The sequence below is a fragment of the Periophthalmus magnuspinnatus genome, chromosome 3 (genome assembly GCF_009829125.3).
Source record: "Periophthalmus magnuspinnatus isolate fPerMag1 chromosome 3, fPerMag1.2.pri, whole genome shotgun sequence".
Lineage (NCBI taxonomy): Eukaryota > Metazoa > Chordata > Actinopteri > Gobiiformes > Gobiidae > Periophthalmus > Periophthalmus magnuspinnatus.
The window spans coordinates 4398736-4411078 of NC_047128.1; the positions used below are offsets into that span (position 1 = coordinate 4398736).

General features: G+C 38.2%; 1 protein-coding gene across 2 annotated transcripts; it reads right to left on the reverse strand.

Annotated features, from left to right (window-relative positions):
* Positions 1–2882: 2882 nt before the first annotated feature.
* On the reverse strand, positions 2883–9901 carry mibp2 (muscle-specific beta 1 integrin binding protein 2). Of its 2 annotated transcripts, XM_033986734.2 has the most exons (8): positions 9628–9901; positions 8457–8547; positions 7815–7863; positions 6488–6674; positions 6021–6092; positions 4543–4649; positions 3497–3604; positions 2883–3144 (listed from the first exon to the last, which is right to left on the reverse strand). In XM_033986734.2, the coding sequence occupies exons 1-7, from the start codon at positions 9651–9653 to the stop codon at positions 3519–3521; spliced, it is 618 nt and encodes a 205-aa protein (XP_033842625.1). In that variant the 5' UTR covers positions 9654–9901; the 3' UTR covers positions 2883–3144; positions 3497–3518. The 2 variants fall into 2 exon arrangements, with proteins under 2 accessions (XP_033842625.1, XP_055087079.1); XM_055231104.1 differs by lacking the exon at positions 7815–7863 and having other exon boundaries at positions 9628–9674.
* Between the last annotated feature and the right edge of the window lie 2442 nt (positions 9902–12343).

A 12343-nucleotide genomic window follows, 5' to 3' on the forward strand; every position in this document is an offset into this window, starting at 1 on the left:
GGTTTAGTGATGTGCGATGGTGTAGTGATGGAGTGACGGTGTAGTGACGGTGTAGTGACAATGGAGTGACAGTGTAGTGATGGAGTGATGGTGTAGTGACAGTGTAGTGATGGAGTGACGGTGTAGTGATGGAGTCACGGTGTAGTTATGGAGTGATGGTGTAGTTATGGAGTGACGGTGTAGTGACAGTGTAGTGATGGAGTGACGGTGTACTGATGGTGTAATGACGGTATAGTGAAGTGTAGTGACTCTGTAGTGACGTGTAGCGATGGTTTAGTGATGGTGTAGTGATGGTTTAGTGATGGTGTAGAGATGGAGTGACGGTGTAGTGATGGTTTAGTGATGGTGTAGTGACGATGGGAGTGACGTGTAGTGATGGTTTAGTGACGCTGTAGTGATGGTGTAGTGACAATGGAGTGACAGTGTAGTGATGTAGTGACGGTGTAGTGATGTAGTGATGGTGTAGTGATGGAGTGATGGTGTAGTGATGGAGTGACAGTGTAGTGATGGAGTGACGGTGTAGTGATGGAGTGACGGTGTAGTAATGGAGTGACAGTGTAGTGATGGAGTGACGGGGACGGTGTAGTGATGGTGTAGTGATGGAGTGACGGTCTAGAGATGGAATGATGGTGTAGTGATGGAGTGACGTGTAGTGACGGAGTGACGGTGTAGTGATGTGTAGTGACAGTGTAGTGATGGAGTGACGGTGTAGAGATGGAGTGACGGTGTAATGATGGAGTGACGGTGTAGAGATGGAGTGACGGTGTAGTGATGGTGTAGTGACGGAGTGACGTGTAGAGATGGAGTGACGTGTAGTGATGGTGTAGTGACGGAGTGACGTGTAGAGATGGAGTGACGTGTAGTGATGGTGTAGTGATGGAGTGACGGTGCAGAGATGGAGTGACGGTGTAGTGATGGAGTAGTGACGGAGTGACGTGTAGAGATGGAGTGACGTGTAGTGATGTGTAGTGATGGAGTGACGGTGTAGAGATGGAGTGATGGTGTAGTGATGGTGTAGTGACGACTTTCTGTCCCAAAGTTCGGCACATCGTCAAAATAATGTGTGTTTTCTTGTGTTAGTGTTTTCTTATGTTTTTATTTGTTACATAATATTGTCTGTGCAGCTTTGGCCGACTTACACATTAATGAACCATCAAAAACATAACATTTTTATTTTCAACATAAAGTTTTGTCCCACTATAGCAGACGATCATGTATGTGTGTATGTGTGTGTGTAAGTGTGTCACTGTGTCTGCTCAGTGCAAACATGACCTGTACTGCAGCACTTATGCAGATACTGCTTATGTAACTATAAATGTGAACTACTTTTGCCTGGTTCAGACCAGTGCTCAGCTGGAGTCAGGTTTTAACTTTATGTATTTATATTACGATGTTTTTGTGATGAGAGTTGAACGTGAAGGTGGAACTTGACAAGACAAATCCTGGAGGACACAGAGAAAGTACATTAAGTAGTATTTTTAGTGTTTTTACAGTGGATACATTTTACTTTTACTTACATTTGAGAGCAGTATCTGTACTTTCTACTTTCGAGTTCAAGCTTCGGCTTTGAGCAAAACAAAAATAAACACACAAAAATCACAAGAAAAAAACGTTATTGTTGAACAATATATGTGACATTTTTAATCAATATCACTACATTTACACTTTAACAAACACTTGTGTGAAATACTTTTTACTCTTTAAGTACATTTTTAAACAGGTATTTGAGTAACTTTCTACCTCTGTATCTGTACTTCTAAGTAACAAAACAGAGTACTTCACCCACCACTGCCTACACCTGATTAAACTGCATTCTCCAACTCCTCTTCAGCATAACCCCATGCTCCACTTCCTCTTCCTCCTCCACTTCCTCGTCTTCTTCTTCTTCTTCACTTTCACTTTGAGGTCACCGCTGTTAAACTCACTGCTTTGACCCGGGCCACAGTTGAGATAAGGAGGTGTGCTCCGGGTCATGTGACGGTGGTTTATCTGGGTCATATGTGGCCTCTGGGACAGTGATAACCCCTATAGTGACACTGTGTGTACCCAAACCAGCAAATCCACAGATAAAACTCACACTCAAACCATGTGCACCCACAGATTAAGACACTTTTTAAGCTAGAATTTTACACTAGGTTGTAAAATAGATTATGATGTAAGAGGGGTGCCTTTCATACTGAATACACTGCCCCAAGAAATGTGAATAGTTACAATTTTAGGTTGATTATTTACGTTTTCATTTGTTGTGTTGTGATTTTAACGTCTTTCTTATTCTGTAAAGCTCTTTGAATTACTTTGTGTACCAGTTGTGCTATACAAATAAACTTTCTTTGCCTAAATAAATACAAAATGGACATCCATAAATGTTGAACCTGGTCCATTAGTGACCATTCCCTTGAACTTAACCTGCATAATACATTTATTTTTACTTGTCGTTCATTAAAGTTGCCTTATGGAACTTTTCTAGAGAGCTGTATATGTTTTTTCTGCTTGTATTTTAAACAGTGCCCACTAGGTTCCTCTGTATAAATAAGAACTACGAGCCTCCTGCTTGACCATGTGATCTGTCATTTGTGACTTGCGATGAAAGGATTTAATGACGTACTGTGCAACATTCCAGCCAAAGCAATAACATTCACAGACACATCAGGTAGTGGACCCTTCACCCGGAAAGTTACATAGTGTCCCTTTAAAATTACAGGTAAAACTCTGGAATAATAAACATGACAAATAGGTAATTTTTTCAGGTGATCTGTAACATGGGACTTGAGAGCTATACATCTCCATGGACACAAGCAGGTAGTGGAGTCATCACCCTGTAAGTTCCATAGTGTCTCTTTAAATGACATGTCTATTGATGGAAAAACAACCCGAGACATGAGTGACATTGGAGGATCATTTATTGACATACAGCCAAAGGCAAGCATCCTCTTTAACACATCCATCGACTCAGCAGTGACAGGCTGAAATAAGCAATAAATATTGTAGATATAAAAAAAAAATATCAGCAGCATTTTATGCCGTTTAAAAATGTACAAAACTGAGCAGTCAGCCAAAGAGCTGCCAGGTACAAACTTAAGGCGAGCAGTGTGGCTTTGGCACGATGGTTATAAAGGCTGTATGCTCCAAACGCCGGCCAGGGACCTGCACAGGACAGAGAAATGTGAAAATGTATGCTGGGTTTAGAATACAACACGTGAGATTATGGGGAAAATAATGTAAGATTAGACAAAAAAAGATTATAATTTAAAAAAAAAATGTAGATTATGGAAAAACTATAGTGAGATTATAATAAAATATAGTGATTAATATAAAATGTGAGATTATGGAAAAATATTAGTGCAATTGTAATAAAAAACTGAAGTTATGGTGATTAGAATAAAAAAATGTGACTTTGTGGTAAAACAAAATATATTATATATATATATATATATATATATAGTGACATTATAATATAAAACGATGAGATGATGTGAAAAACAGGAGGGATTCGTACCTTTGTTGTTGTACATTTGTCCTTAGTGAGACTTTTGGATGTTATTGAGGATGTCCCCATAGACAAAGTTGAACAGCTGCTCCTTTGACTTGGTTCCATCTAGCTGCACTATAAAAGGCAAAGACAAATGGGGTTAAGTCAAGCTTTATTATAAATTAATAACTGAAAATATGAAGTACACAAGTGTCTGCACAGTTTAAATCTGCAGAAAGTCAAATCTGCCAAACTTGTACTTGAGTTTGTGATTTTTATCTAAAACGACCCAGATCACTTTGCAGACTTGGATAATTTGAACATCTTTTCAGGTTTCAGTTTCCAGTTCCTTTTAAAATTCTGAGTAATGATCCATGTAACCTACTTTAAGTCACTGCTACAATTTTGAAGTGCATTGAAAATAATTTTGAGTAATGGCTTTTTTTTTATTTTTTTAAACATAACCACATCCACAAAAATCTAAATTACATCAAAAGATCATTTACTAGGACAGGAGTTTGGAAAATGTGGCCTTGAACAGTGGGAAAAGTAAAAAACTAACAAGGAACTACTGAATACATTTTGGATGGGCTTTTTGAGCAGATACCGACATTAGATCTACTGCTGGGGCCAATACTGATATTTCACATTTAAAATCCACAGCAAGACCCACAAAATGATGTCAAGGTAAAGCAACGATCACATACAATAAAAACTAAATATATTTCAGTGGGATTTAGAATACCGTGTTAGATTTTTGTGCAATATACAGTCACAGAACACTTAATTTCCTTTGTGACTTGATAATTTTGTTCAAAAAGGGCACATAGAGAATGGGGAAGCTAAAAAAATATGGTATAGAGTATCGCTATTGGTTGATACCGATACTTGAACATGTGTATCGCTCATCCCTAGAATAATCAAACCAAATTAGAAACGTTCATCTGTTTGACGTCGTCACAAACCCTTAATCTGTAAACGCGATCACAGTGCAGCATCTTATCATTAATGAACATTTTAAGACTTTTGATGCAGAGATGAACACGTCTGACTCTTGAGTAAAACTGACTCACCAACATCAACTCCAGATGTCTCCATGATGGTTTTGTGTTTCAGGTACATGGGCCAAACGTGGCCGTCGAACAGGCCCGGTGGATCTGGGACGCTGTAGTTTCTTGAACTGGAAAAAATAAATAAATAGTATTATTTTTTTATAAATAAATAATACTAATAATAAAACATCCCACAGTGAGAAGTGGTGCAGCAGTTTACACATTTATAAAGATGGTAAAATCTGGGAACAGTTTCTAGTAAAAATTAACACTTTTTCTTCTCCTATTTCTTCGCAGTTTCACTTTTTTGGGGCTTTACTTCTTAATAAAAACATTGGAAGCCGTCTGTAACAGGGTATTGGTAATGAAACTTCTTTTTAATCGTTCTAATCTTTATACGCCCATTTTTGTTGTCGATTTAGTAAAACGAGGATCAGATTGGCAAAGTTTAAGCTTAACTAAGCGTTTTTACTTCCCAAAAGGAAACATCCGTGAACAAGATTTAGCAACAGTAACAGTCAATTTTATTTCTAAAGCCCTTGTGATGCTGTGCAAAAGTCAATAGAATAAAAAACAAAGCAACAAAGATCAGAGTTTGGATAATAAGGGGGATTCTTTTACTGTAGCTTTGTGTTAGATTGAATTTTTTATGTGCAAAATGACAATAAAAACGCCAAGAATATTATAATTTTGAATAATTGGTCTAAAAACAATAGTATCTTTGCATTAATCTGTTATGAACACTGCCTTTGTTTTAAGTCAAATCCTGCCTGTGTGAGTGATATTTGAATGTGATACCAGGTCTCTTCTTCACTGCAAAACTGTACCCCCATACTCAATACCAACCGATACCAGAGCAGAGACTAAAAATAATACATTTTCTTTACACACAAATGGCGTATGGTAGACAATGATCCAAATGTGTTTTCTTATCATATAAAAGTAACTACAAGTGCTACAAAGTTCAGTACTGCAAGGTGCTCAGGGCCAATATTGATAAGTAAATAATTTTATTACACCAATTTATAGACCAAACTGGGATATCACCAGAACTGTTTAATATATGAGAGCTGGGACAATAGATTTTGGGCCTCAGAATTTCTCGTGAAGACTTTTTCCTTTGCAAAAGTGTGAAAATGTGATGCCTTTTTGTTGTAATGTGATAGGTTTTGAGCTGTGGAGGTGTGAAAAAGTCCATTTTATGGCTCACTATTGACACATTCTGCTGTTTACTTATTGCAGCTCGTCTTTTTAATCAAACAGTCCATTTAAAAATAGTTTAGTGGGATTATCTTGCATTATTTCAATCTTAAATCAGTGGCATTAAGTGGTTTCAATATTTGTGATATTTCTCTGAAGCAAAATATCGAGCTTCCAGATTTCTTATCGCGACAGTGCAGTACAACAGTATTGTATGAGCGGATCCCCCGAGTACAACTAAAGTAACTTCAAACTGCCCAAAACCCAGAATTTGTTCAAAATGAGCTTGATGCACTTACCACCTCCTCTTTTTGCATTCGTCGTACGGGATGGAAATGAAGTAACGCTGGTTTAACACGTCGATCAAAGGTCTAAAGAGACACAGACGATCCAAACATGAGACTTCACCTTAATGTTAAACCCACAGACTGTGTAAAGAAGTGGACTGAGTGAGTGTGACGTCACCCACAGCGTTGAGAAAGAAAGCGCCTGATTTGTCTGTTATTAACGTTCATATCTTGATTTACAGACACAATAGTGAAATGAAAACCCCAGGATCATGTAGAGCGGGTTAATATGAACATTTAAGACCAAAATGATGAGTTTCAGAGAGAGGCGACACAATTTGGAGCCGGAAGTGCGCCCGTGGTCACTTCCCATTTGGAACACAGCGGCTAGCAGACTAGCTATGTCCACTTGTATATACACAGTCTGTCTAAACCACAGAAAAACTCCGTGTGCGTTCTTAATTACTAGCTACACTGACCCGTAGGTGTAGAGCAGAAAGCCCTCCACAATCAGGATGTGAGTCTCCTCCTCCTTTTGGTCAGACTTGGGCACGATCTCATCATCCAAGGTGTTATTAACGCCGTGAGACTTCTCGAACTTCACCGGATTCTCCAGCCACGCGTAGATGGTACTCATCATGGCGTCCATGTCCAAAGCAGTAATGACTACAGGGGGAGGCCAAAGCGGGTATAGAAATTACACACAGCGGTGAGAACAATGCTTAGATAAGAGGTCACAGAGGCATGCATTCAGACAGTTAGCCACAGCAGTAGGGATCACAAGCCAGGATGATTATAGTCAACGTTTGGATCTTATTTCTTGTGAAAGATTTCAAAAAGCTCAAAATTGAAAGGGGCCCCATTATGGCATTTTCTGATCTGTCATGTTGTTTTCCCATCACAAACAGACCTGGAGTTGTGTTTTGTTTCATTCGCACATGTTTGGATGATTTCAGCTCTGGAATTTCTAATGACATCACAAGGTGGAACAGAGCATTTTGAGCTTTGGAGATGTTACAGACTAATAACAATAACAAAAATAAATGTATGAATGAAACAAAACACACTCTAGGTCTGTTTTCCAAGGAGGTAACAGCATTATAACATGGTTTAAAGCTCACAAGAGTCAGTTTTGTGCAATAAAGGACCTTAAAATGTGTTTAAAAACATATATAAAACTGTTATTATACATTTTTATACTGTTTATTCTACTGCTCTTGTACTTTGCTGTTGCATCATTAAAATATATCCATTGTGGGACAACTGGGTTCTAAGCTAGGGTCATGTGCATGTTGCATTGTTTACCAAGTTAAAACAAATACAATCTTTAAATGCCAGTTGGGTACTAAAATGGGCCTTGTTTGGGTTGTAAATGCACTGAGGTTTTCCCCGGGTGAGTTGGTCAATATACTAGTTTAGCGGTGAGTTAATAAGATATTAAGTGGTGTTATCAGCTGCCAGAGCCATATACAAGACTGTGACGCTGTAGATAAGACTAGCCTTATGAAAACTGTTACTCAGTGTTTACATACATGTTTTAATGGGTATTCATCATGTGGTATTCCAATTCTGGGCTTCTATTAATTTATTTTAGAGGTTTCTTGCTCCGGTCATTAATGAATGCAATTTAACCTGTAAGAATTTGTGTTTGTACGTTTCTGATAGGATAAACTATGGAGATTTTATAGCAATAGACGAAATAAAAGCCAAAATAAAGGAAATGATGTGCCTGTGTGTAATAATATAGAACTATAATAATCCTGGTTGAACAAAGAACACACAAGGTCCCCACAAACCCGAGCTTACCATCATACTGCTTAAAGCCATCGTCGCCAACTTCAATTTGATCTTGTGGCTGAAACATACATCGATAAAATGTACCGAAGCACATACTACTCCTACTGCTAAGAGTGGTATTATTACTACAACTACCTCTGTCCTGGCCTTAAGGATGGCTCTGACACTTAAGAGCATATTGTACAGACTCTATACTTAGTAACCGGTGTTGGGAAGTAACTGAATACTGAAAATACATACTATGAGCCACCAATTTTGAGTAAATGTATTCTGGTACAGTTACTTAAAAAAAAAAAAATACATTCAATACTTGGCAGTACTTCATGCAATTTTGGCTTTGAACTGCACAGGATACCAATTGAACAAATGAATGTATAGCAAACAAAAATCGAGCTGAATACTAAGAATATTTTTATAAACAGAACAGAGTTGCATTGTATTGTGAAAAAAAAAACATGGGCTATAATTACACAGTACTCTTAATGGCCTATGTAACAAAATACATTTTTATTGGGGTAGTCAGTATCCTGTAACTAAATACACATTCTGCGTATTCTTCCCATCACTGTCAGTAACAAAGGAGACCACGCCTTTTTACAGCCTAGCAACAGTCCCTTCACTTAAAACATGTAGCGTTTGGGTTAAACTTACCTTGAAGAAGTCATCTTGATGCACAACACAACAGTTTGGCAGGTTCTTGATGAGACGGTTGGTGAGGGTGGTTTTCCCTCCGTTGGTGACGCTGTGACAGAGCAATAAAAGTCATAAATGTGTAATAAAAACTAGTATTCAAAGTGAGAACGCTGTGATCTAGAAGCTCACGCAACCGATCATAAAATGTTTTCAAGCAGTGCAAGCTGTATGAAGTCGATGTACAACACTGGAAAATTGGTCAGAACCATTTTGGTCAATATTTACCTCACAAATTTGAAGTCTAGTTTAAGTTTTAGCAATGACATAAAAAAATAAAAATAAATCATAATATTATTCCCGTTAACAATTTAATTTCAAAATATCTACAAGAAATGGTGTAAAAATTGGGATTTTGAGATGAAAAATAAGACTTTTTTTTGGTTTTGTCCAACATTCTGCACATCAAATGCAACCCAGGCCAAATTATAAAATAACTTTTTTTTTTTTTTTTGACAAGTGTAGATTCTTAAAAACCAACCATCCTTCCTCACTTTTCATAAAGAACTCTGCCTTTTTTTGTCATTTGTACGTTTTATGGAAAAGATGCTAGAAAACTTAAAAATGTAATAGATGAGATCTTATGAACAACCCCTAGTATTATTTTTTTCCTGCATTCCTATGTAATACTTTGATCTGACTATTAATTGTGGAACTTTACTCTGCCACAAATGATTGTAAACCTTTATTATTACTAATTAATAAAAAAAAACATACTTTTTTTTTTTTTACAATTTTGAATATAATAAAACTGGCAGTATAAAAAAATCCTAAAATGACAACATTGCTATTTTAATTCATTCATTTGAGCAAAGATATGAAATTTGATGATTTTTAAGTTTTTTTTCCCTGAGTTTATGTGAAGGGCGGGTCAGGCGCACGCGGAGCCTCCAACCTTACGCAGAGTTACGTCCCCTGTCAACAAACCCGTCCAAAACACTCAACACACGGCTATTACACCAACAAAACACAAAGAAAACCACACAAACGCGGTGGTTTGAGTCATTTTCATTGATTAAACTAACACATTTTCCTGTTGGTCCTGACACACGTGCAGCAGGCCCAGGAAACAGCGGGGTTAGCTTTAGCATCTTTAGCATCTCATTCATTTCCTATGGGGCTGTGGACTCACCCGCCGATGCCGATAATGTACTTCATGATTTCTTGTAGCTTGGTCGTGGGGACAAAAAAGCCGTTCAAAAAGTCGTCAGGATTTCGGAAACTCAATGATCAGACGGGGGAATACTTAAAAAGAGAAGGTTACAGCAGAAAACGTCAACTACTCGAGTCCTCCATGGCACCTGAGTTGAGTTTTAATAAGGCAGAGACGGAGCGTGGTGACCCGGACTCGTCTTCACCCAGAGAGGATGCGTGCGGCTCGACGGCTGCTAGACATACTGAAGTCCAGCAACGTGATTGGATATTTAAGCACGTACGGCCCGCGAGGCAAGTCCGCGGCGGCCAATCAGAGGCGAGCGTGACCGCGAGACCACGCCCAACTCCGGTCTGTGGGCTGCGCGGTGACGTCACGCTGGATCTGTGCCGTTTGAGCGTAGAAATTAAACACAAACTGCTAATCCAATGTGTGGAGGTTATGTAAGAGGGTTTTATAGGTTATTTCACGTTGTTTAAAAATAGAAACAACAAAAAAAAAAACCATTGCTGTCACTTTTGCGGTCAGAGATGGATGGCTTTGTGCTGCAGAGGTGGGCAGTAGACAAATACGAGCTCTAAATTAGAAAACCTGCTCTTACTCAAGTACATAGAAAATACTCAAGGTGGAAGGTAACAAAGTGAAAGCAGTAAAGTACTGTATTTAAGTTGAATTTTAGGTATCTTTACTTTAAGTACTGTTACAGTGTATACTTTTTACTTTTATTTCACTACATTTGAGAGCAGTATCTCTACTTTCTACTCCATTACATTTTTGAACAGGATTGAAAAGTAAAAAGTACTTTTCATATGATTTGAGGGATTGTTTTTTTACCATGTTTGCGGAAATATCCTGATTAAAGGTTTCGAGTACAAGCTTCGGCTTTGAGCAAAACAAATACTTTTACTTAAGTGGAGTTTTTCATATGATACTTTTACTTGAGTATTTTTCCCTCTGTATCTGTAACAAAAAAACAAAATTGTTACTCAAGAGTACGTCAATAAAAACAAAAGTATGGTGCTAGGAAACTACTCAGAAGTAAAAGTTCTATAGAAAAATTCATAATATGAACAGTGATAGAAGTACAGGTATCAAATGCAAAAGTCTACTTAAGTAAAAAGTATTAAAGTACCCAAGTAAAAAGGTACTTAGAGTAAAAAGTAAAGTATTTCATGCAGATTTTAAGCCTTATAAAGCTTCAAATGTGATTTTGATGCAGATTTGGGCTGAATTTTGTTCAACAAAAAATTAAATCCATATGTTTTTCTAGCCGTTTTATTTATTGCTCAAATTATAAATGTGTTCAAATAAAACCCTCAATCTTTTCAGCAGGTCTCAGACAATAATAAAAAAATTGTCGTAACCAGCGTGGCGTAAGGACCAAAGGTGCAGACTCACGATGGTTAACAATGTCTTTATTCAAACACGTGATAACAAAGGTAATAGTTCAAAACTTAGTCCAAAGTCTTAGTGAATCGTGAGTCGAAATCCATAGGGGCTGGGGAGCGTAGGTGCGGGTCCGTGGACGTGGAGAGACAGGGGTGCACGATGAAACAGGAAGACATAAGACCATACCAGAGCAGAGGTGCAGGGGCAGGGGAGATCCGGAGCTGGTTCTCGGCGGATTCCTGGAGTAGAGCAGAAAAGTTCCAATAAACACGAGAATACAAGGGTCAAAAGGTGTAAAGCCAAGAGCATATTCACGTAGAGCACGCGGACATTCCGGTGCTGAGTGACTCGTCCAGACCCCTCTTATCCACGGCAGGTGGTGTTGATTGCGTTGATGGAAGGCAGGTGCGCGCGGGAGGAGTCAGGATTCCGCCCAGCTCCGGAGACAGGCAGGTGAGGGAGGAGAGAGACGAGGGTGCAGGGAGAGCAAGACAGGGATCATGACAAAAATACTTTTACTTTTCAGTCCTGTTCAAAAATGTAGTGGAGTAGAAAGTACAGATACTGCTCTCAAATGTACTCAAGTAAAAGTAAAAAGTACCCACTGTAAAATGTACTTAAGTAAAGTACAAATACCTAAAAATGTATCCTTAAGTATAGTACTTTACTACTTTTACTTCCTTATCTTCCACCACTTAAAGTAAAAGTACCAGTATCTACTTCTGCTTTGACGTTCCTCGTTTCCCTATTGCTTAATTGAATCCAGAAATATTTTTTTATATTGACATTAGAGACAGGCAGAAATTTTTAAATATTTTATCGGTGATTGTGACAGTGAACCTGAGGAGCGTTTTTATCCTGTTCATCCTCAATCCTGCTGTTTGTGACTAATGCATTTCTGTGGTTTTAAATGTGTCTCAGCTCGTCCGTCCAGTTAAGGTCATTATTAAAAACACATCCATAGTTTCAGTGACAGGCGTTAGTGATGGGATCAGGAGTCAAATCTTTGGATCCGTTCACGTCAACGAGCCATTCTGATGACTGGCTCTTTGATGATTTATTTATATGACAGAAGCCAATGTGAGAACTCATTTTATCTACAAACTGATCACAGAGAGTAACGACCAAGACTCAGATGTGTTTAAACTGGTTCAAACTGAGAGTGAAGTGAGTTTATCCTTTGGAATTATGAATGAAGTAAAATGTTGCCTACCCTAACCCTTACCCTACTCTAACCCTATACCTAACCCTAACCCTACCCTAACCCTACTCTAATCCTACTGTCACCCTACCCTCACCCTAACTC